We start from the raw sequence: 25,128 nt of genomic DNA, 5'->3' as shown, positions 1-25,128 counted from the left end.
ATTTTCAGAGGTAACTTTCTGGTCTCTAGAGGACTTGCAACCCAAATTTGTACCCAAGGTATTGGAGGATTAAGTGACTTTCTCAAAATCACAAGAGTAAAAAAGGACAGAAGCAAAGTGCTGTATCATCTGCCAAGCAAAACTAGCTAGAGAGCAATGTATTACTGCATACATGTGCTGCACATCTTGAAAGCTGGTGCTAGTTTATCATCAAGGCAAGTATACCATCTACACTTTCAAGTGCAAAACAATTCATTTTCTAGTTTGGGTTCATGTCTCTTGGGCCTGAACAAAACCAAAAGCAATTATGTCACAGCATTCACAAAAGTTACTGGAAAGGGGATGGGATTTGATATCCTGCCTTTCTGTGCAATTCGCATATTACATACAGGTACTTATTCTCTACCTGAGGCAATGGAGGGTTAAGTGACTCCCCGGAGTCACAAGACAGCCAAAACAGTTTTGAATAGTGCATATGTAACAAAATGCCTAGCCACCTGCCTGGGATTATCCCGAGGCTACTTAGCGGGTCTATCCCCAGCACAGCTCCGGGCCGCCTGCACCTGCCACTTATGCTCTACACAAGTGCCCTCCTCCCACCGACAGTCACAACCGCCTCTGGGCTTTTGCTTCCCAATTACCTGTGTTGTCACAACCTCAGCTAAGATTCCGTGTAGCCATTCCTTCTAAACAGGATTCCTTTGTGTTTATCCCACGCATGTTTGAATTCCATTACTGTTTTCATCTCCACCACCACCTCCCGTGGGAGGGCATTCTATGTATCCACCACCCTCTCCGTGAAAAAAAAATACTTCCTGACATTACACTCCTGAGTCTGCCACCCTTCAACCTCAATTCATGTCCTCTAGTTCTACCACCTTCCCATCTCCGGAAAAGGTTTGTTTGTGGATTCATACCTTTCAAATATTTGAATGTCTGTATCATGTCACCCCTGTTTCTCCTTTCCTCCAAGGTATGCATGTTCAGGTCGGCAAGTCTCTCCTTGTACAGTTTGCAACACAAATCTCATACCATTTTCGTAGCTTTTCTTTGCACCACTTCCAGTCTTCTTACATCTTCAGCAAGATACGGCCTCCAAAACTGAACATAATACTCCAAGTGAGGACTCACCAACGACTTAACACCTCCTTTCTTCTGCTGGTTATACTCTTCTCTATGCAACCTAGAATCCTTCTGGAGACCCTTGTAAAATGAAAAATTATAAATAAACTAGTAAAAGAGGCCCGTTTCTGGAGCAAATGAAACAGGCGCTAGCAAGGTTTTCCTCCCCAACCCCCCTCCTTCTCCCTCCCTCCCTATCTACCTACCGACCCCTTCGTCGTTCTGATGCCATTGCTCCGCACCTACTGAACGCACCGTATGCCATTGCTCCGCCCTCGGTGTGTGATGCCATTGCTCCGCCCTCAACGTCATCACGTTTGACACGAGGGCAGGGCCCAGAGACTTGGCGATTTTGGTGGCTTCACCACCATGAACCCTTCGAACCCTGAAGGATGTGACGGAAGTGACGTCAGTGTCTTCAGAACGTTGAGGGTGAGTTTTATTATATAAGATGATTTTTTTTAAAAAAAATCCTTCTGGCCACTGCCACCACCTTGTCGCACTGTTTCTTCACCTTCAGATCCTCAGACACCATCACCCCAAGGTCTCTCTCCTGAGTCGAACTTACTAATCTCTCCCCTCCTATCCGGTATGTCTTTTGGGTTTCTGCACCCCAAGTGCATCATTCTGCACTTGGCATTAAAAATTTTAACTGCCAGACCCTTGATCATTGTTCTAACTTTCGGAGATCCCTTCTCATTGTTTCTACTCCTTCCAGATTATCCACTCTATTGGCTATCTTATCTGCAAAAAGGCAAACCTTTTCCTTCCAACCCTTCAGCAATATCTCTCATAAATATATTAAACAGAATCGGCCCCAGCACAGACCCCTGAGAAACTCCACTGCTCACCGTCCTTCCCGATGCGGAATCTGCTTACCACTACACACTGCCACCTGTCGGTCAACCAGTTCACCACTTTTGGTCCTAAGTTCAGCCCTCTCAGCTTAGTCTTCTGTGGGGGACCATATCAAAGGCTTTGCTGAAATCCAAGTAGATTACCTCTAGTGCACGTCCTTCATCCAGTTCTTTGGTCACCCTGTCAAAGAAGTCAATAAGATTCGTTTGACAGGATTTTCCTTTGGTGAAGCCATGTTGCCTCAGATCCTGTAACCCACTGGCATCTAGAAAGTTAACTATCCTTTCTTTCACCAGCGACTCCATTACTTTTCCTACCACCGATGTGAGACTTACTGGTCTGTAGTTTCCCACTTCTTCCATCTCCACTTTCATGAAAAGGGACCATATCCACTCGTCTTCAATCCCGCGGAGCCTCTCCTGTCTCTAAAGATCTATTAAATAAATCTTTAAGAGGTCCCGCCAGGACCTCTGAGAGCTCCCTCAGCATCCTGGGATGTATCCCATCTGACCTCATAACTTTGTCCACCTTCAGATTCTCAAGCTGTTTATAAACATTTTCTTCCATAAATGGTCAAAAAAATTTTAAAACTGCCAAGAGTGCAATAATATATCTCAAAATCACTAAGTATCACTCCTAGTATACAGTCTATAGGTGAGCGCAAGACCTTGATCTAACATAAGAAATTTATATGAATAAAATAGCCTCAACAGCCCAGGGAACCTAGCATTAGGACTCCACTGATATGGCCAACATCATGGGCTCCTACTGCCTTCCGAAAAAACTCACAATCATCAAAAAAAACTCCCACACTTGGGGAGAAAAAGATTCTGTGAACAAAAAACGGAAAACAGGGTATCTTCAATTATCAACAAATTATCAAAGTGTATACACCCCTCTACAGAGAGTACTAATGGATGTAAGAAACTATAGTATCCATTCCTAGGCCTCTCTAGGAATGGATTGAAAAGAAAAGAAAAAACATTTTTTTGTTTTGGATATTTCTCCTGATGAAGGTTGCGAAACAGTGGGGTCCCTTGCTGTCGGGAAAGTTTGTAAGACATTGCGAGTGTGGAGGATTATATATTAATACCCACTTTAAAAATTGAACAAGAACAAATTGTATTCAACTTCATGACCGTTGTAAAAGTATGACTGGAAGAAATGAATTAGCTATTTGAAACACTTTCATTATTGTCACTTGGGAATCAGGACGTAAAGACTTTGGAAGAGGATAAATCAGCACTTTAAGCTAAGTCATTGACTTTTTGAATGTTTTGCTGCTGATATATACTGAACAGTAAACATTGCAATTGTGTTTCATTTGTTAACACTTTCCAGTTCTCATCTAGAGAGGTCTAGGAATGGATACTATAGTTTCTTACATCCATTAGTACTCTCTGTAGAGGGGTGTATAGACTTTGATCATTTGTTGATAATTGAAGATACCCTGTTTTCCGTTTTTTTCTTCCATAAATGGTGCAATATCCACCCTATTCCCAGATATTCCCTTGGCAGCCAACCGCAGTCCTTCACCAGGGTGCCTGTCTCCTAATGTGGGCTAAGAAATATATCACATCACTTCCTCATTTCTGAATTTACACCGGCTTCCTCTCCCTTATTGTACCTGGTTTAAGAAGCTAGTCTTTGCTCACAAAGTCCTACATACTGGGTGTCCAATCTTTCCTCAGTAATTATCCCTTATACTCCAGTTCGTTCCCTCAATGCTCATCACTTGGTTCTCCTATCCCCTAAGCTTGCACATTATAAATCCACTAGATCCTCTGCATTTTTAGTTCCTGGCTCCCAGTCTCTGGAACAACCTTCCTCCTAACATTAGGTCTGAGTTTTCGTTGCCCAAGTCACATCAAAAATCACTTTTTAAAAACTTGCTTTCAACCTAGCAACAGATCAATACTCGAGAGCCAAGCAGAAACACAGTACATACCTATGGATAATTATTTAATGTGCACATGTGTGTCTTTAATGCTAATTTTAGTATGTCGGTCGATTGTGTTCTGTCCTTTTTTTTTTTTAGTTTATTAACTGGGGTATATCTGCTTTGGGAAATGTGCATCATAGATGTCTTTGTACTATGTTCAATACAAAAAGGACATTTTTCCTTAGTTTTCCAATGTTGCAGTACATGGCAAGTTTGAAAACTTGGGGTTCCCAGTTCAATTTCTGTTTTCATATTTTTTATTTCTAAATTGTGAAATCTTGTTCTGTACTTAGGGAGTAATTTGTTGGGTGTTTTGCATGCGACCATGGCGCAGTGTCCTGTTTGTGTGTAGTTTATGTAGAAATCGGTAGGGGTCCTACTTGTTCCATTTTACCAGTAGGTGTATTGGTGTACTAGGGTCCAGTATAATAAAATTTGTTTTATGGAGGTTTTTTTCTGGCAGATCATGAATGCCATGTCTGTGACAGTACTTGAAAGTTTTGACATTGGTCAGTGAGTATGACAGACCTTTGAGGCCTTTTTCCTCCATATTTAAGTAGAGAGGTGTGGTAGCCGTGTTAGTCCACTCTTAAAGGTTATCAATAGAAATCAAACAAAATAAAACATGGAAAAGAAAATAAGATGATACCTTTTTTATTGGACATAACTTAATACATTTCTTGATTAGCTTTCGAAGGTTGCCCTTCTTCGTCAGATCGGAAATAAGCAAATGTGCTAGCTGACAGTGTATATAAGTGAAAACATTCAAGCATTACTATGACAGTAAAATAGATGCTATTGGAGATTCTACATGGAATGTTGCTACTATTGGAGATTCTACATGGAATGTTGCTATTCCACTAGCAACATTCCATGTAGAAGGCTGCGCAGGCTTCTGTTTCTGTGAGTCTGACGTCCTGCACGTACGTGCAGGACGTCAGACTCACAGAAGCAGAAGCCTGCGCGGCCACATTGGTGATCCGCAAGGGCCGACTTCTACATGGAATGTTGCTAGTGGAATAGCAACATTCCATGTAGAATCTATAGAAATCAAACAAAATAAAACATGGAAAAGAAAATAAGATGACACCTTTTTTATTGGACATAACTTAATACATTTCTTGATTAGCTTTCGAAGGTTGCCCTTCTTCCTCAGATCGGAAATAAGCAAATGTGCTAGCTGACAGTGTATATAAGTGAAAACATTCAAGCATTACTATGACAGTAAAATAGATACCATTGGAGATTCTACATGGAATGTTGCTACTATTGGAGATTCTACATGGAATGTTGCTACTATTGGAGATTCTACGTGGAATGTTGCTATTCCACTAGCAACATTCCATGTAGAAGGCTGCGCAGGCTTCTGTTTCTGTGAGTCTGATGTCCTGCACGAAGCAGAAGCCTGCGCGGCCACATTGGTGATCCGCAAGGGCCGACTTCTACATGGAATGTTGCTAGTGGAATAGCAACATTCCATGTAGAATCTATAGAAATCAAACAAAATAAAACATGGAAAAGAAAATAAGATGACACCTTTTTTATTGGACATAACTTAATACATTTCTTGATTAGCTTTCGAAGGTTGCCCTTCTTCCTCAGATCGGAAATAAGCAAATCCTCCATATTTGAATTTTCTTGTGGTTAGCAAGAAAAAAGAAAAGAAATTTACTCCACAGTACAGATTGGTAGATTGCAAAAAAATTTTAGGCGTACCAAAAACGGTTTTTTTTTTCAGTACAAACTGAAGTAGCCTTATAATAAACATAGTAGATATCCCGAATCAGCACAACATGTTTTAGCCTGTTTATTAGTGCAATTGCATATCTTTGTGTAAAGGAAAGCCACCAACCACACTGACGAGGGAATAAATCATTCTAATATTCTTAGAGTGGTTCCTGTATATAACAGCAAGTCACCGCTGCCAATGCCAAAGGTTTAAGAAAAAAAATGAACTCTGATAAGGGTTCAAACACTGATAGAGGGTTAAACACTATTAAGCTGAATTCTGATATTACTGTTGTCATTAAGCATCACATGAGGGAAGTCTGTAGAAGAGGATACAAAAGGACATAGGAAGGTTCAGTCTAGAGGTACATCTCAGTACCATGACTATGGCAGCAATTGAATGCACAAGAGCAAAGAAATTCAGTAAAGATGCTGAGATGCATAAGGGATCTGTGTGCACTAGCAGACATGCACCTCAACCATCAGGTAGTAAGAGCTTGAAGCTCAATGAAATACTGCAAATGGTGTTGCAATGCTCACTACCCAAGAGGTAGAGCAGCACCTCAAAGAACAGTCCATGACCTTATAGCCCAAGTAGAACAGGGATGCCACTGTGCCAGTATCAAGTTCAGAGCTTTCTAAACATCAGCAACCAAGAATGCAAGCAATGATATGCTTAGGCACAAAGGAAAAACACACCACAGAAAACCAAACAGTTCGAGCATGCTCAGAGAACCATTCATATGAGCATTAGTCAATACTCCAGACACCAGCGTCAAGAGGTCATGTGATGGTCTGTACAGAGGCACACTGCATCAGGGCCAAAGTATTACTGACAAAAGTAACATCTTGTATTAAGAGGTAAAACAACACTTCCAAAGGCAGGCTTGAAAGACAAGGGCTCTTTACTTGGAGAAAGAAAGGACATGATAGTCCTAGTACTACTACAGTAACCATGCCCTGACACCATGAAGGTAGTAACAGATGTTAAAACTTTTTTACTTAACACAATTTATCTACGTAACATATTGACAGGAAATGCATTCAAGGTTATAGCAGAGTTTGAAACAGCGGGATGTGTTTCTGGAGGATAAGAGAACATCCGAGTGATATGGTTCTCCAAGTGACCCAAAGTAGCAGCCACAGTCGCAATGCAGGCTTGGACTTCTGGTCGGATGCATTCTAAATAACCACTCAGTTTACCACTTGATAACACGATGCTGAGAAAATTAGGGAAAAAGGCTCCAAGACTAGGACCTGATTAGACTACATAGATTTGGATGTAAACTGCCAAAGGCTCAAGCTAGCCTGTATATGACTGTCCTTTAACATTAAGGACAGGCGATATTTGCACCACCACATATCATATAAGCGAATCAGGTAATGGGATAAATTCTCGATTATGCAAAAAGATGACACCTTAAAAGTTCAGTGGAAATCCAGCTTGATAAACAAGAACAGGAGAACTCTTTAAACAGTCCATAGGGAAGGAATTCCACGCTAAAATTCCATGTTAGTATGTTTGTGAAAGGAAGCTCCAGCTGGAATGAGCTGGGGAAGTCACTTCTACTGCAGTTACTGTTCTCATGGCATGGGGAAAAGATCCAAACAAAGATGAAGCTCTTCTCCCTGATGTAGGGTCCCCTTTCACTAAGCCATGTTAAGCACCAACACATACTTAATATTTTTTTTATTTTTATTTTATTTTTGTTACATTTGTACCCCGCGCTTTCCCACTCATGGCAGGCTCAATGCGGCTTACATGGGGCGATGGAGGGTTAAGTGACTTGCCCAGAGTCACAAGGAGCTGCCTGTGCCTGAAGTGGGAATTGAACTCAGTTCCCCAGGACCAAAGTCCACCACTCTAACCACTAGGCCACTCCTCCACTGTTGCTACTATCTGAGATTCTACATGGAATGTTGCTATTCCAACATTCCATATAGAAGTCGGCCCTTGCAGATTACCAATGTGGCCGCGCAGGCTTCTGTTTCTGTGAGTCTGACGTCCTGCACATACGTGCAGGACGTCAGACTCACAGAAGCAGAAGCCTGCGCAGCCTTCTACATGGAATGTTGCTAGTGGAATAGCAACATTCCATGTAGAATCTCCAATAGTATCTATTTTATTACATTTGTACCCCGCGCTTTCCCACTCATGGCAGGCTCAATGCGGCTTACATGGGGCAATGGAGGGTTAAGTGACTTGGCCAGAGTCACAAGGAGCTGCCTGTGCCTGAAGTGGGAATCGAACTCAGTTCCTCAGTTCCCCAGGACCAAAGTCCACCACCCTAACCACTAGGCCACTCCTCCACTCCTTGTATGGGGAAAAGGTCTGTTGCATTAAACATTTTAGTGTTTTGCAGTAGTTTGTATCTTAGCATATGCTAATTGCATGCTTCTTTATTTATTTTTAATATTTTTTTTTTTTGGTGGGGGGGAGGAGCGGAATGGCATGGGCAGGGAATGGACATGGCAGCATTTTCTAGCTAGCGTGCTCCAAATAGCACACTAACTGGATAATGCATTATTATTTTTTTTTTTAATGTTTAAAAGCAGGAGCAGTTAGCATCCCCCTGAATGGGAACATTAGTGCACAATCTGCACAATAAAAGCTTTTAAAAAACAGGCTACAGTAAATCTGGGCTTAGTGTGCAGAAGAGTCCCACATTTGCACACGCTAAGCCCAGATTTTGCTGTGGCTTAGCGTAAGTATCCAACTATGGGGCCCTTTAACACAAGTTCTGAAGTTAAGCACATAAAGCCTCTGATGCCCCAACAACATTATGTAGGAGTTTTGATTCTTGGGTATCGTTGCCTCCAGTCCATACAAAGATGTTTGCTGGCTTGGCTCAGGGTGAAGACAATGTTCTAAAGGAAATCAGCCTGACCCTTCCTCACAGATTTGTATTACAACTGCTAGCAGGAGCAGATAGACTGATCTAGACCCCCAGGCAATGAGGATCATTTGGCCACTTCCCAGGACCCGTTGCCTCCCCCCTCCCCATTTTTAAGATGCAAGTGCCACTGACCTTTTTCTTTAGTCCGGCTGCTAACACCGGAACTTCTCTCTGCCATAGTCTGCGGTGCACTTATAGAATAAGGAAGTTACATCGGGGGGGGGGGGCTGGGGGCTGGCAGAGAGAAGTTCGTGTCAGATGGCCAGTGTAGCTGCTGGTGCCCCTGCCTACACAGAGAAAAAGGGGGGGGGAGTTCAGAGGCACAGGAGGTGGGAGAGGGGGTGTCCCGGACCTGGACGCAGAATGTTGGGCACATGGAAGGGAAGTAATGGGACCTTGGGCACTGCCCGGTTGCCTGTATGGTCAGTCCGCTCCTGACTGCTAATCTATTTTTCCTCTTTGTACACTCTACTAATATATTCCAAAACATGTAAAGTCCGAATACAGGAAAAAGAACCAAAAGATGGTAAGTTGGCCTGTTGCATAGGTTTGGATGTTTCACATGATTACATACTCATGTGGGAAGTGATTTAGGACACTGGATCACAAGAACTCATCTAGACCCTCTGGCATACACTTCAAATGATGCTTTACCGCCATCCTGTTCAGTTAAAAATGAGAATTCCTACCTGTGGTGTCATTCTCCCCGATTTCATGGTCACCATTCTCTAGCACTGCTCGTTGACCTTCTGCCATACCTGCAACAACCATATAAAAAAGGTCAAGACGTTACTGCAACAGTGTTTCAGAATTAAAGCTATTGAACAGTCCATGAATTTGATGACGGCTTGGTCCAGTTGTGAAGCATTTAATAGAACACTGCATCTATTCTATTCAACCCACTCTTCAAACCTACAAGTAAATCCACAGCAGCCCAAATGTAGCGCAAAACAGATACAGTAAAATGACTTGGCCAAGGTCAAACTGTCGGCAGTGGATCCAGGCTTCAATCCAAGCAAGTGACCATAGAACAATGTCTGGACCACAATATTCCTTGGAAGGGGGGTGTATCTTACAGTAAGAATGGGAGAAGCACCGTATGCTATTATGCCACCCAAACCTTTAGAAGAGATCAGCAAAAGCAAGCTCTGGAAGCCTGTTAAAAAAAAACTCAGCCATTCCTGAAATTGGAGGTTACACACTGGTATTAGGGCCCCTTGTTTCACATGACGCAACTGGAAGGGATCCAATGTGGGGCTGGCAAGAATCAAGAGGTAGTGTTGTGGAGAATGACTGGAGATTGAGGCAGCAAGAGGGGATCACGGGAACTCAGGGGATCTCTCCTCTCCTTTACCCAGTCCCTGCAACTTTCTCTGATTCAATTTTCCTTATTCTTCCTCCCCCTCTAAACACATGCCACCTTCCACTGCCTGAGATCCTCATTTACCTCCTCAGATGCCTTCATCTCCAATCCCTTCTCCTGCTTGTCCCCTTCCTTCCTCAAAAGCAACCACTAATCTTACCCCAAATTCAGCACACAAATGCCAAAAATATATAGATCTATGCAAAATTTATAAAAGTGCTACATGATTGCCATAACGTTTTTTTAAAATTATCCCTCACAATTTTTACACTTCCTACAGAAAATCTTGAAATCTGCCACAGAAAACTGGAAGACAGACTGTAATACACCTCTGCAAGAGACCCCCTCCCCAATATAGTAGATACAAAAACTGAAGCACTTTCAGAGCACAGCAGCTAGACTGCTCAGGAGTGATGGCGATATAATATTAAGCAGTGTTAAGAAGGCACCAATTCAATAGTGATGGACAAGACCAAGGAGGTTTAAATCGACAGGAGATACCAGGAGCGTGCATGGCCCACTATCTGGCCTAAAGCCAGTAGGCAGAGATTGCCATCACACAAAGTAATGCATTTTGAGTGTATCAAGATGGTGGCTGCTTTACAGTGAAGCAAATCTCCTTGGGTGTAGACTGCTTCAGCCTTGTCACGTGACGCCATCTCCTGTCAGTTATAATGTAAGCACCTCCCCTGCTGGGGAATAAGAGGTACAGGGAGGCCTGGCCTTGGAGTGGACAGCTTTAAAAAAAAAAAAAAAAAATACATTCCAAATATGGATTGTGAACTTCATAGAGATAGGGCAGAGCGTGACAGAAACGAAAGTTACAGTATATGTACACATGTCCCATTTAGGTGATAAATAGAAATAAAAACAAAAAAAAATACCACCACATTTTTTATTGGACTAACTTGATACATTTTTTTGAAGAGCTTTCGAAGGTAACCTTTCATATCAGAAATTCAGAGATGAGCAAATTTGGATTTTCAAAAGGCATTTGACAAAGAACTTCATGAAAGAATCCGGAGGAAATTAGAAAGTCATAGGATAGGAGGTAGTGTCTTACTGTGAATTAAAAACTGGTTAAACGATAGAAAATAGAATAGTGTTAAATGGTCAGTAATCTCAATGGAGAATGGTAAATAGTGGGGTTCCCCAGGGGTCTGTGCTGGGACCGCTGCTTTTTAACATTTATAAATGACCTAGAGAAGGGAATAAATAGTGAAGTAATTAAATTTGCTGATGACACAAAGTTATTCAAAGTTGTTAAATCGCAAGAGGATTGTGAAAAATTGTTAAGAGGACCATGGGAGACTGGGCATCCAAATGGCAGATGACATAATGTGAGCAAGTGCAAAGTGATGCATGTGGAAAAAGAGGAACCCAAACCATACAGTGGGGGAAATAAGTATTTGATCCCTTGCTGATTTTGTAAGTTTGCCCACTGACAAAGACATGAGCAGCCCATAATTGAAGGGTAGGTTATTGGTAACAGTGAGAGATAGCACATCACAAATTAAATCCGGAAAATCACATTGTGGAAAGTATATGAATTTATTTGCATTCTGCAGAGGGAAATAAGTATTTGATCCCCCACCAACCAGTAAGAGATCTGGCCCCTACAGACCAGGTAGATGCTCCAAATCAACTCGTTACCTGCATGACAGACAGCTGTCGGCAATGGTCACCTGTATGAAAGACACCTGTCCACAGACTCAGTGAATCAGTCAGACTCTAACCTCTACAAAATGGCCAAGAGCAAGGAGCTGTCTAAGGATGTCAGGGACAAGATCATACACCTGCACAAGGCTGGAATGGGCTACAAAACCATCAGTAAGACGCTGGGCGAGAAGGAGACAACTGTTGGTGCCATAGTAAGAAAATGGAAGAAGTACAAAATGACTGTCAATCGACAAAGATCTGGGGCTCCACGCAAAATCTCACCTCGTGGGGTATCCTTGATCATGAGGAAGGTTAGAAATCAGCCTACAACTACAAGGGGGGAACTTGTCAATGATCTCAAGGCAGCTGGGACCACTGTCACCACGAAAACCATTGGTAACACATTACGACATAACGGATTGCAATCCTGCAGTGCCGCAAGGTCCCCCTGCTCCGGAAGGCACATGTGACGGCCCGTCTGAAGTTTGCCAGTGAACACCTGGATGATGCCGAGAGTGATTGGGAGAAGGTGCTGTGGTCAGATGAGACAAAAATTGAGCTCTTTGGCATGAACTCAACTCGCCGTGTTTGGAGGAAGAGAAATGCTGCCTATGACCCAAAGAACACTGTCCCCACTGTCAAGCATGGAGGTGGACATGTTATGTTTTGGGGGTGTTTCTCTGCTAAGGGCACAGGACTACTTCACCGCATCAATGGGAGAATGGATGGGGCCATGTACCGTACAATTCTGAGTGACAACCTCCTTCCCTCCGCCAGGGCCTTAAAAATGGGTCGTGGCTGGGTCTTCCAGCACGACAATGACCCAAAACATACAGCCAAGGCAACAAAGGAGTGGCTCAGGAAGAAGCACATTAGGGTCATGGAGTGGCCTAGCCAGTCACCAGACCTTAATCCCATTGAAAACTTATGGAGGGAGCTGAAGCTGCGAGTTGCCAAGCGACAGCCCAGAACTCTTAATGATTTAGAGATGATCTGCAAAGAGGAGTGGACCAAAATTCCTCCTGACATGTGTGCAAACCTCATCATCAACTACAGAAGACGTCTGACCGCTGTGCTTGCCAACAAGGGTTTTGCCACCAAGTATTAGGTCTTGTTTGCCAGAGGGATTAAATACTTATTTCCCTCTGCAGAATGCAAATAAATTCATATACTTTCCACAATGTGATTTTCCGGATTTAATTTGTGATGTGCTATCTCTCACTGTTACCAATAACCTACCCTTCAATTATGGGCTGCTCATGTCTTTGTCAGTGGGCAAACTTACAAAATCAGCAAGGGATCAAATACTTATTTCCCCCACTGTAGCTGCGTGATGCAAGGTTCCACATTAGGAATAACCACCAAGGAAAAGGATCTAGGTGTCATCGTTGATGATATGTTGAAACCCTCTGCTCAATGTGCAACAGTGGTCAAGAAAGAAAATAGAATATTAGGTATTATTAGGAAAGGAATGGAAAACAAAAGTGAGAATGTTATGTCTTTGTATCGCTCCACAGTGCAACCGCACCTCAAAACCTGTGTGCAAATCTGGTCGTCTTTTTTTTTTTTTTTGAGATGAGATCTAGCTGATTTTGAAAAGGTACAGAGAAAGGCAACAAAAATGATAAAAGCGATGGGATGACATACCTATGAGGAAAAGCTAAAGTGCCTAGGGCTCTTCAGCTTGGAGAAGAGACAGCTTTCATGCTTATAAGAAAATATTTCTTCACCCAACGTGTAATTAAAGTCTAGAATTCATTGCCAGAGAATGTTAATAGTTAGCTTTAGCTTAGCAGGGTTTAAAAAAAAAAAGATTTAAATACTAAGCCATTAAGATGGACTTGGGGAAAATCCACTGCTTATTTCTAGGATAGGCAGAATAAAATTAGTTTTATTCTTTTGGGATCTTGTCAGATACTTCTGGCACTTGAGTGGAGTAACCGCCTAGTGGTTAATGCAGCAGACTTTAATCCTGGGGACCCGGGTTTGATTCCCACAGAGGCTCCTTGCAACTCTGGGCAAGTCACTCTCCATTGCCCCAGGTACAAATAAGTACCTATATATACTATGTAAACCACTTTGAATGTAGTTGCAAAAGCCACAGAAAGGTGGTATATCAAGTCCCATTCCCATGACCTGGATTGGCCACACTTGAAAACAGGATACTGGGCTTGATGTTCCTTTGGCCTGTCACATTATGGCAACACTTAGTTTTACTTTCTTTTAAAAATTACTACATACACTTGACTACAAGTCAATCTACAAGTCAGGGGCAGTTTTAGAACTAAAAACGGAGAAAAATGCTGTAACCCATATACAAGTTGAGACTCCACTCCAGCCCTTCCTCCCTTCCACCCCCATGGGCCAAAAACTTCTTTTCTCTCCCTCTCCTACCTCCACCAGTCCACAGATTCAGCATCTCAATCCCCAACACCCTTCACTGTGTATCTCGACATACCTTCTATAGAGCAGCAGTAGTGCAGTGACACTCCGACACTGCCTGTGACCTGCTCTGGAACACTCCCTTTGAATTGTCCCACCCCTGCAGAAACAGAATGCCGAGTCTGAGTGGGTGGGATGGATCAAAGTGCTTCGGCAACGTAGGAGTATCGCTGCACTGCCGCTGATCTATAGAAGATATGTTTAAAGGTACGCAGTGGAGGTGCGGGAAGGGACTGAGATGCTATGAACAGGCTGGCGGAGAAGAGATGCAGGGTGATCAATTTTTTCAGCCAGTATGGGGAAGCAACTGATAAGAAAACTTTTTAATAGGCATTTTTTAGTCAAAATTCCTTGATTTATAGTTGAGTCTATATGGTATATACTCAGTGCAATTTTTCTAGCAAAAAAGGTGTTGGTACTCAAATGCCAGGCACTGAGGGACTCACCCCACAATAGCCAGGCCCCCTGCAACTAGTCACAGAATCTATGACAAGGCAGGATTGGTGTGTAGAGCCTCTTTCATTAAAACTTGGGGACCATGGGTCAATTTTAGCAGACAATGGAAAAAGTGCCGGTACTCAGTACCCCCAAGTACCCCCTCAAAAAAAGCCCTGTATATACTGCTCCTTTTAAATTACAATTTTTTGGCAAGATTTTTTTAGCATTTTGATTTGGCCCACTGTACTCTATGCCCTCCTAGTTTGAAAGTAATTTTTAAGCCATTTCCCCCCCCCCCCTAATGTTTTTAATGGATTTATTGTGATATATGTCCTGCTAGTTTGAGATTTATACATTTAATCCTTAAATTAAGATTTTTTTTTTTGCATGTTTCTATATAGTTTGCAGTTACTAGGCAAGACTGGTACTATAAAGTAGTTTATCCCCAAGTCCTGCCATTCAGTTGCAATATTTATCAGAGAATGGTTTGAGCAAGACCTATAACAGGGTAGGTAGCTCTGAGCCTTCAAGTACCACAAACCATCCAAAATGAATTTGCATAAGGTGCACTTATATATACTACTGCTGTATAAAAAAACCCATCTCATGTGATTCCACTGAAGATCCTGAAAACCTAGACTAGACTAGAGTGCCAGGATAATCCAGCAACAAATGCAATGTAATATTCTGATATGCGACTACTTACTGTAACATAGTATGAACATTTCACTTTCATGCAGTTAATGCCACCAATGTGGTAAAGCAAGTGGGAAAACTACCCTAGCTCTTATCCACCTTCATAGCCTACTAGTAATGAGCACATGAAACAGTAAGCATCAGGGAAAGGGGAGAAGTAGCCATACCAAGAATACACAAGGTCCATACTGTGATACTCCATATCCCCCATACTTTCCATTTGCAAGAGTTTAACAAGGCCTCGTGTTTTTGGTAATAACAGCAAACAGAAAACAACAAAGCCTACACAGCCCATATAGTCTCCCTGTTCCTTATCTCAGGCTTTACTCTCGCATATTAACTTGGGGACTTAACCCCAGGATCTTAAGACACTGCTTCTACTGCCTCCTTCAGAAAACCATGCCTCTACCCCGTTCTCTGTGAAGAATGGGTTATGCTTACTACTCAGTCTTGTACATGATGAGAACAGCTGCAACCACTACTCTGGGGATCTGTCAGCTGTGTTTGACAACTTAAAATTAGCTCAGCCAAAATGGTTATTTATGGAGAGGCTTCCAGCTGAGCAACAAGAGGCTTTTTTGGTATGTGACACCGAATGCCATGCTACAGTGTTCCAACCTTGACCATCAACTATTCTCTAAATATTTGTTGGAATAAGTACCACTGGTATGGCAGAAGGTGAACTTGGCAAGAGGATACTTGCGCCCTGGATGTGAACGGCCGAGTCCAGAGGTGGCATATAGGGGGCCAGGAACATTGCACTGACTAGTCCCAGCAGGAAACAATGAACAGTTTTTACTCTATTCACATGCTATAAGTTTTACACCTTTTACTTTTTTTTTTTAATTTTTTATTTGTAACCACTTAAATTTTTACAAGCGATAAAACAACTTGCTGGAAATACAGGGAAAGTAATATGAGGAATTATTTCAGGCAGGTAATTCTATTCTCTTCCTTAGACCACTAAATAGGGAGAGTGAAACAAGATAAGGAGATAAATTAAACAGTAAACAGACAAACAAAACGTGGTATTAACCTGATTATCCCCAGATATTACTTGTCTAATTCATTATTCCACATTGATCATCTGGTTGGCTTCTTCAAGGCCAATACGGTGTAAAGTCAAATCATTTCATTGAAAACATACTTTTTGTCCAATATTAGTTAGAAATAATACATCTGATTACATTCTCTCTCTTCTAAAAACCAGAAGTTATTTAACAATACATATACTAAGTCTCTAATTCAAATCCCACTGATTAAAGTAATCCCAGTTTTCACAGGCTTCACTCCTTTTAAAGTAATAATTTGAGGAAATAGTTCTGAGGAAAACTTGTTTTACACCTTTTACTATGGGTCAGAAACAACAGATGGAGAAAAAGAACAAAATGAAGAAGAATGCAAATAATTTTAGGTATTACCATTGGAAGGAGTGAAAGAAAGCTGGGACAGAAGAGACTGCAGGGAACAGTTTGAACATAACAGAATGGGCAGAGGGGTAGAATTATTCATTAAGGAGGGCCTTGAATTGAATAAAGACAACACATCTTGGAATCCCTATGGATAGAAATTCCATGTGTAAAGGAGAAAAGGATAGTGATACTTTACTACCGTCCACCTAGGACGGACAGATGCAGAAATGTTATCAGATACTAGGAAGAATAAGTTCCTTGATGAGCTCAAGGGCTGCTTTATGGAGCGGCTGGTTCAGGAACTAACAAGCGCGAACAATTCTAGATCTAGTCCTTAGTGGAGCAGATGATCTGGTGCAGGAGATAATGATGCTGAGGCCACTTGATAATGATGATCATAACATGATCAGATTTGATATAATCTCTGAAGTACACACAGGAAATCCAATACATTAGCATTTAACTTTCAAAAAGGAAACACAAACTGAGAATGGTCAAAAGACAGAAGCAGTTGCAAAGGTGAAAAAAATCACATCAGGCGTGGATGCTATTCGAAAATATCATGGAAGCCCAGATCAGATAAATTCCATGCATTTAAAAAGCAAGAAGGCCTAACGACAGCCAGCATGGTTAAAAAGTTAGGTGAAGGAAGCTATTACAGCTAAAAGAAAATCCTTCAGAAAATGGAAGGATCTGACTGAAATAGGAAACACAATTCAAATGCAAAGTGCTGACAAGGAAGTCAAAGACATTGAAAAGATTGCATTGGAGATAAAGACACATAGTAAAGATTTTATTAGAAGAACAAAGTCAGTAAAACGAATCAGTTGGACCGCAAGATGATCAAGGTATAAAAGGCCATAGCGGAGAGATTAAATTAATTCTTTGCTTCAGTTACAACAACGAAGATGTGAGAGAGATACCAGTGACAGTGGTATTCAATGCTGATGAGTCAGAAAAAATCTGTAAATCTGGATGATGTAATGGAACAACCGGATAAATGAAAGAGTAGTAAATTGCCTAGACCGGATGGTATACATCCCAGAGTACCGAGAATTGAAAAATTAACTTGCAGAACTATTGGTAGTAATATGTCATTTTCTTTTTTTTTTTTTTTAAAGCATGGTATCAGAAGATTGTAGTGTGGTCATTGTAACACTAATTTTTTTCCAAGGTGATCTGGGGAATTACAGACCGATGAGCCTGACTACAGTGCCAGGCAAAATGGTAGAGACTAAAGAACAAAATTATACGGCATATACATAAGCATGGATTAACGAGACAAAGCCAACATGGATTTAGATAAGGAAAATCTTGCCTCAATCTACTACACTTCTTTGAAGGGGTAAACAAACATGTGGATAAGGATGAGTCAGTCTATATTATGTACCTGAATTTTCAAAAGGCATCTGACAATGTCCTACTGTGGATTAAAAAGTGGTTAAAAGATAGAAAATAGTAGAGTTAAATGGATAAGTAGATAGTGGAGTTCCTCAGGGGTTTGTGCTAAAACTGCTGCTTTTTTTTCTTACTTTATTGATTTTAAAGCAACATAATATTTATAAAAACATAACAGCATATAATATGGAACAATGAAGAAAAAAAAATCATACAGGCCAGTGAGCTGATAAAAATAAAACAGGACAGTACGCGCAACATGTTTTAGAGAGCTAATTCCCTTCACAAGTCACATAGTTGTCTAGCAGCGACCATGCTCTATGGAAAGAGGAGATGCAAGCAAATCTTATGGCAGCCAGTTCCTCATATCGCCTATAAGAACACAGCAGATTCCACCATTCGTGATATGAAACAAGCTGATTATTCTTCCAATGCAATGCAATCATATGAAGAGCAAGAGAAATCATTAAGTTAAACAGTTTGGAATATTTAGGAGGAAGTGACAAGTCAGGAGTCGAAGCCTTGAGGATTTGCATTTTAAAAGATAGAGCATCTTGGATAGTAAATATTTTCTGAGTGGTGCCCCAAACCGACCTCCAGTACAACTGAAGATTACAACAAGAGAAAAGCAAAGGTTCTAGGGAACACACCACAGACTGACATGACCAACATAGATTTGAAACACTTGGGTGTACTTTGGCATGTTTTACAGGCGTCCAGTACGAATTTATGAAGGCTAGGGCTTTTCAGCTTGGAGAAGAGACGGCTGAGGGGAGATATGATAGAAGTGTATAAAATAATGAGTGGAATGGATCGGGTGGATGTGAAGCGACTGTTCACGCTATCCAAAAATACTAGGACTAGAGGGCATGAGTTGAAGCTACAGTGTGGTAAATTTAAAACGAATCGGAGAAAATTTTTCTTCACCCAACGTGTAATTAGACTCTGGAATTCATTACCGGAGAACGTGGTACGGGCGGTTAGCTTGACGGAGTTTAAAAAGGGGTTAGATAGATTCCTAAAGGACAAGTCCATAGACCGCTATTAAATGGACTTGGAAAAATTCCGCATTTTTAGGTATAACTTGTCTGGAATGTTTTTACGTTTGGGGAGCGTGCCAGGTGCCCTTGACCTGGATTGGCCACTGTCGGTGACAGGATGCTGGGCTAGATGGACCTTTGGTCTTTCCCAGTATGGCACTACTTATGTACTTATGTACTTATGTAATATAATAGGTAGACTGTAGAAGGGCAGCTGAAAGGGAGGAATGCATAGTTTTTGTCCAAAAAAGATCCCACTCCTTACTGGACAGCAAGACATTTAATTCATTTTCCCAAGCGAAGGTAAGATCAGAACATACGTTAGGCTTTGACATTTGCATGAGTTTATACAGTTTAGATGCAGATTTTGGACCCATAAGGGATTGACAAACTGCCGAAACTTGAGATTGTGGATTGACGGTCTGATGCAGTAGGATATCAACGCTGAATATTCTGAGTCAGATTTTTCCAAAAAGTGCTATCCGATTGGGGAATGTTATAACAAGTACAAAAATCCTGAAAATGAGTAATAGTGACACCTGACAACAAATGACTTGGCGACCAAACATTTGCTAAATGCCATATTTTGCAAAGATTGAGTGGAGCTTTAAGAGGAAGGTAAAATTATGTATAATCATACCTGATAATTTTCTTTCCATTAATCATAGCTGATCAATCCATAGACTGGTGGGTTGTGTCCATCTACCAGCAGGTGGAGATAGAGAGCAAACTTTTGCCTCCCTATATGTGGTCATGTGCTGCCGGAAACTCCTCAGTATGTCGATATCAAAGCTCCATCCGCAGGACTCAGCACTTAGAGAATTACACCCACGAAGGGACACTCTGCCCAGCTCACCACCGCCGAAACGGGGGAGGGGAATTAACCCAGCTCATCCCCACACAAGTGGGGGAGGGGAATCCGTCCAGCTCATCCCCGCGGAGCGGGGGAGGGACACCACACCCGCCGATGCGGGGGGATCTGGCTTATCCTGCAACCGCAACCGCGGGAGGAGCTGACTGACCCTAACACCGCCGAAGCGGGAGGGGTACAAAGCTGCCCTACAGCCGCACGAAGCGGGAGGGAGTGCCGGCAGAATTTTAAGTCTCAATCCAGCCCCGTAAAACGGAGGGGAGAGGAATGCAGCAGCTCACTGTAACACAAACTCGTCTTAACTCTTGAAGAATCCAAGTGAAAAAACTTGAACACGAAGTCTTTCTGAAGTAACTGAAGACTAAACTTGAACCTGAAATGCAACCAGAATAAAAACAGTACAGATATCTGGGAGGGGCTATGGATTGATCAGCTATGATTAATGGAAAGAAAATTATCAGGTATGATTATACATAATTTTACCTTCCATATCATCAAGCTGATCAATCCATAGACTGGTGGGATGTACCGAAGCAGTACTCACCCAGGGCGGGACATTGAAATCCCTGACCTCAACACTGAAGCTCCAAACCGGGCCTCCGCCCGTGCAGCCACAGTCAAACGGTAATGCTTGGAGAATGTATGAGCCGAAGCCCAAGTTGCCGCCTTGCATATCTCTTCCAAGGAGACGGACCCGGCCTCTGCCATCGAGGCCGCCTGAGCTCTTGTGGAGTGAGCCTTCAGCTGGATAGGCGGCACCTTCCCCGCGGCCACATAAGCCGCTGCAATGGCTTCCTTGACCCATCTTGCCACTGTAGGCTTAGCAGCCTGCAGACCCTTACGAGGACCTGCAAACAGGACAAACAGATGATCCGACTTCCGGAAATCATTGGTCACTTCCAAGTATCTGATGATGACTCGTCTCACGTCCAGATATTTAAGAGCAGAGTACTCCTCTGGGTAGTCCTCCCTACGAAAGGAAGGGAGACATAGCTGCTGATTCACATGGAAGCGAGAAACAATCTTGGGCAGGAAGGAAGGCACTGTGCGAATAGTCACTCCTGCCTCAGTGAACTGCAGAAAAGGCTCTCGACATGAGAGCGCCTGGAGCTCGGAAACTCTTCTGGCTGAAGTGATAGCCACCAAAAAGACTGCTTTCAACGTCAGGTCTTTCAGAGATGCCCTCGACAAGGGTTCAAAAGGCGGCTTCTGCAATGCTCTTAGCACCAGGTTGAGATTCCACGCAGGCACCACTGAGTGTAGAGGAGGGCGCAGTTGATTAACTCCCTTGAGAAAGCGCACCACATCTGGCTGCGAAGCCAGGGAAGCACCCTTCAGGCGGCCCCTGAAGCAAGCCAGAGCCGCTACCTGGACTTTAAGGGAACTGAGCGACAGGCCTTTCTCCAGACCTTCTTGCAGGAACGCCAACACTGAAGAAATTGGAGCAGTGAAGGGAGAAAGTGAGCCTGCTTCACACCACGCTGCAAAGATACGCCAAACCCTGGCGTAAGCAGTAGAAGTAGAGCGCTTCCTCGCTCTTAGCATAGTGGCGATGACCTTGTCTGAGAAGCCCTTCTTTCTCAGACGCTGCCGCTCAATAGCCAGGCCGTAAGACCAAAGGGGGAGGGATCCTCCATCACCACGGGACCCTGATGCAACACGCCCTGCTCCACTGGCAGCCGCAGAGGATCGTCGACTGAGAGCCTGATCAAGTCCGCATACCAGGGACGTCTGGGCCAATCCGGACCCACCAGGATTACCCTGCCGGGATGCTTTGCCACCCGGTCTAGTACCCTGCCCAACATGGGCCAGGGCGGGAACACATAGAGAAGCTCTTGTGTCGGCCACTGTTGGAGAAGAGCATCTACTCCCAGGGATCGAGGGTCCCGTCCTCTGCTGAAAAAGCGCGGCACTTGGCAATTGGCCGATGACGCCATCAGATCTAGGCTCGGCTGGCCCCAGCGCTTCGTGATGCCCAAGAACGCCTGAGCAGAGAGCTGCCACTCTCCGGGCTCCAAGGTATGGCGACTGAGAAAGTCCGCCTTGACATTCATGACTCCGGCAATGTGGGCCGCTGAAAGCTGCTCCAGGTTCGCTTCCGCCCACTGGCAAAGATTCATAGCCTCCTTGGCTAGAGGGGCGCTCTTGGTACCTCCCTGGCGGTTGACATAGGCCACAGCCGTGGCATTGTCCGACAGGACCCGTACAGGCTTCAGCACCAGTACCGGGATGAACTCCAAAAGCGCCAACCGAATGGCTCTGAGTTCCAGGAGGTTGATAGACCACTTTGCTTCTGCAGGAGACCAGAGCCCCTGCGCTGTCCTTCCCAAGCAGTGGGCTCCCCAGCCCGACAACGAGGCGTCCGTCGTGACGACAATCCACTCTGGGGTCACCAGAGGCATTCCCGCAGACAATTTGACTGTCTGCATCCACCAGCTCAGCGCCTTGCGCACTGCTGGGTCCAAGGGAAGGCGCACAGCATAATCCTCCGACATCGGAGTCCAGCGCTGCAGCAGAGAGTGTTGTAGTGGTCTCATATGAGCCCTGGCCCAGGGCACTACTTCCATCGTGGCCGTCATAGAGCCCAACAGCTGCACATAGTCCCAAGCCCGAAGAGGAGAGGCTACTAGGAACTGGTCCACCTGAGCCTGAAGTTTGACAATCCGATTGTCTGGCAGGAACACTCTGCCCACTTGGGTGTCGAATCGAACTCCCAGATACTCCAGGGACTGAGTCGGGCGCAGCTGGCTCTTCTCCCAGTTGATGATCCATCCCAGGGAGCTCAAAAGAGCAACTACCCGGTCCACAGCTTTGCCGCACTCTGCATAAGAGGGGGCTCGGATCAACCAGTCGCCCAGATAAGGATGGACTTGTACTCCTTCCTTTCGCAGGAAGGCCGCTATGACCACCATTACTTTGGAAAAGGTCCGCGGAGCAGTAGCCAACCCGAACGGGAGGGCTCTGAACTGGAAGTGTCGGCCCAGGACTGCAAAACGCAGAAAGCGTTGATGAGGAGGCCAGATGGGAATATGCAGGTACGCTTCCTTGATGTCCAAGGATGCCAGGTACTCCCCTGCCTTCACTGCCGCTATAACAGAGCGGAGAGTCTCCATGCGAAAGTGCCGCACTTTCAAGGCCCGATTGACCCCTTTGAGGTCGAGGATAGGCCGGACAGAACCTCCTTTCTTTGGCACCACAAAGTAAATGGAGTAACGCCCCTTGCCAAGCTGACTTTCTGGCACCGGAACGACCGCACCCAGGCGGATCAGATTGTCCAAAGTCTGCTGCACTGCCACAGCTTTGACCGGAGACTTGCAGGGAGAGAGTACAAACCCGTCTCTTAAGGGTCGGCAGAACTCTAGCTTGTAGCCGTCTCTGATGACTTCCAGCACCCAAGCGTCTGAAGTTATTGTGGTCCACTCGCCCAGAAACGAGGACAGCCGTCCTCCAATCTGCACTGGGGCGTGGACCAAGACCCCGTCATTGGGTACGAGACCCTGGGGGAGGACCGGAGGGAGCACCTCCGGGACGGCGGTCTCTGCGAAAGGAATGCTGCTTGGGGGAGAAATTCCTCTTAAAGGAAGAGGGGGCAGAAGAACCCGACCTGCCCGGGCGGTACCGACGGGCTTCCTGAAACCGTCCTCTGGAGGTACCGGGACGAGCACTAGCCCGAGCCCTGACCTCTGGTAACTTCTTGCCCTTAGACGTGCCGAGATCGGTCACAATTTTGTCCAGCTCGACCCCAAAGAGCAGCTTGCCTTTAAAAGGCAATCTAGCCAGGCGGGATTTAGAGGCGTGGTCAGCAGACCAATGTTTCAGCCAAAGCCACCGCCGCGCAGAGACTGTCTGAGCCATGCCTTTAGCTGAGGCTCTCAAGACATCATACAGCAAGTCTGCCAAATAGGCTAAGCCCGATTCCAGGGCTGGCCAATCAGCCCTCAAGGAATGATCCGAGGGGGAAGCCCGCTGCACCATAGTCAGGCACGCCCTGGCCACATAGGAGCCGCAAACTGAGGCCTGCAAACTTAAAGCAGCCGCCTCAAAGGACGACCTTAAGGCCGCCTCCAATCTCCTGTCTTGGGCGTCCTTTAGGGCCGTGCCACCTTCCACCGGCAATGCCGTTTTCTTAGTCACCGCAGTGATTAAAGAATCCACGGTAGGCCACAGATAGGCCTCACGTTCACTCACAGCCAAAGGATAGAGGCGGGACATAGCCCTAGCCACTTTAAGGCTCGCTTCTGGGACATCCCATTGAGCCGAAATTAAGGTGTGCATGGCATCATGCACGTGGAAGGTTCTAGGCGGGCGCTTCGTCCCCAGCATAATGGCAGAGCCAACAGGGGCTGAGGGAGAGACGTCCTCCGGAGAGGATATCTTCAAAGTGTCCATGGCCTGTAACAACAGGTTGGGCAAATCCTCTGGGCGAAAAAAGCCGCGCTGCAGAGGGGTCATCCGCTCCATCCGAGCGGGGATCCGTCTCCTCCAAGGAATCCGCAAAGGACCGTTGGGAGACCTCAGACACGCTGCCCTCATCTACATCGGAGGAGACAAATTCCTCCAAGGCCTGGGAATCAACCCGAGGGCGTTTACCTCTGGGAACCTCAACCTCTTTACCAGACGAGGGAGCGGGGGCAGCGTTGTGCATGAGGAAGGCCTGATGCAGCAGCAAAACAAACTCGGGGAGAAACCCCCCAGACTGTGCACTTCCGCAGCCTGGGCAACAGCCCTAGGCGCGCTCTCAACCGGCGCTCGCAACAGCGGGGGAGAGACATGCTGCGCATCCAAAATGGCGTCCGGCGCGAAACTCCGCGAAGGAGCCGCGCGGGAAGAACGGCTCTTAACTTTAGCCGCTTCTGTGCCGTCGCCCAAATTAAGGGCGTTCATGGCATTAATGTCTCCAACCTCAAGGGCGGCCCAAGAAGAAGCCGTCCGAGCCGCGTGGCCGGCCAAGATGGCGGAGGCGAGGAGCGGGGGATGGGCGTTTATGGCGGGAAAAACCGCCACGCCGGAGGAAGGACCGGGACATTCATCGGTCACGAAACTGTCACCCAACAAGGGCGAATCAGGCTTTAAGACCCCCGCATCCCCTCTAGAAGCGCTCAAGCGACCCGGGGAGCGACCCTTTGCGCCCTCGCCCTCCGACGCCATGTGCCACGAGGAGAAGAATCGGGGAACCCCCGCCCGCTATAAAAAGGTAAAATTACCTGCTGTCCGCTCCGAGTTGTAACGACCTGGTGTCCCAGTGAGTAGCTGCAATAGACG

General features: G+C 44.8%; 1 protein-coding gene across 1 annotated transcript in view; it reads right to left on the bottom strand.

Annotated features, from left to right (window-relative positions):
• Positions 1 to 25,128, bottom strand: part of LOC115465827 (microtubule-associated protein 4-like) — a 287,677-nt gene that overhangs the window by 109,146 nt on the left and 153,403 nt on the right. Inside the window, exon 4 of the mRNA XM_030196585.1 lies at positions 9,237 to 9,305. Coding sequence (XP_030052445.1) covers positions 9,237 to 9,305 — 69 coding nt within the window. The remainder of the gene's footprint in view (positions 1 to 9,236; positions 9,306 to 25,128) is intronic.

This window comes from Microcaecilia unicolor, chromosome 1 (assembly GCF_901765095.1).
Source record: "Microcaecilia unicolor chromosome 1, aMicUni1.1, whole genome shotgun sequence".
NCBI classification, from domain to species: Eukaryota; Metazoa; Chordata; class Amphibia; order Gymnophiona; family Siphonopidae; genus Microcaecilia; species Microcaecilia unicolor.
Note: the sequence above shows the minus strand (reverse complement) of the source record. Positions and strands in the feature narration are given on the sequence as shown.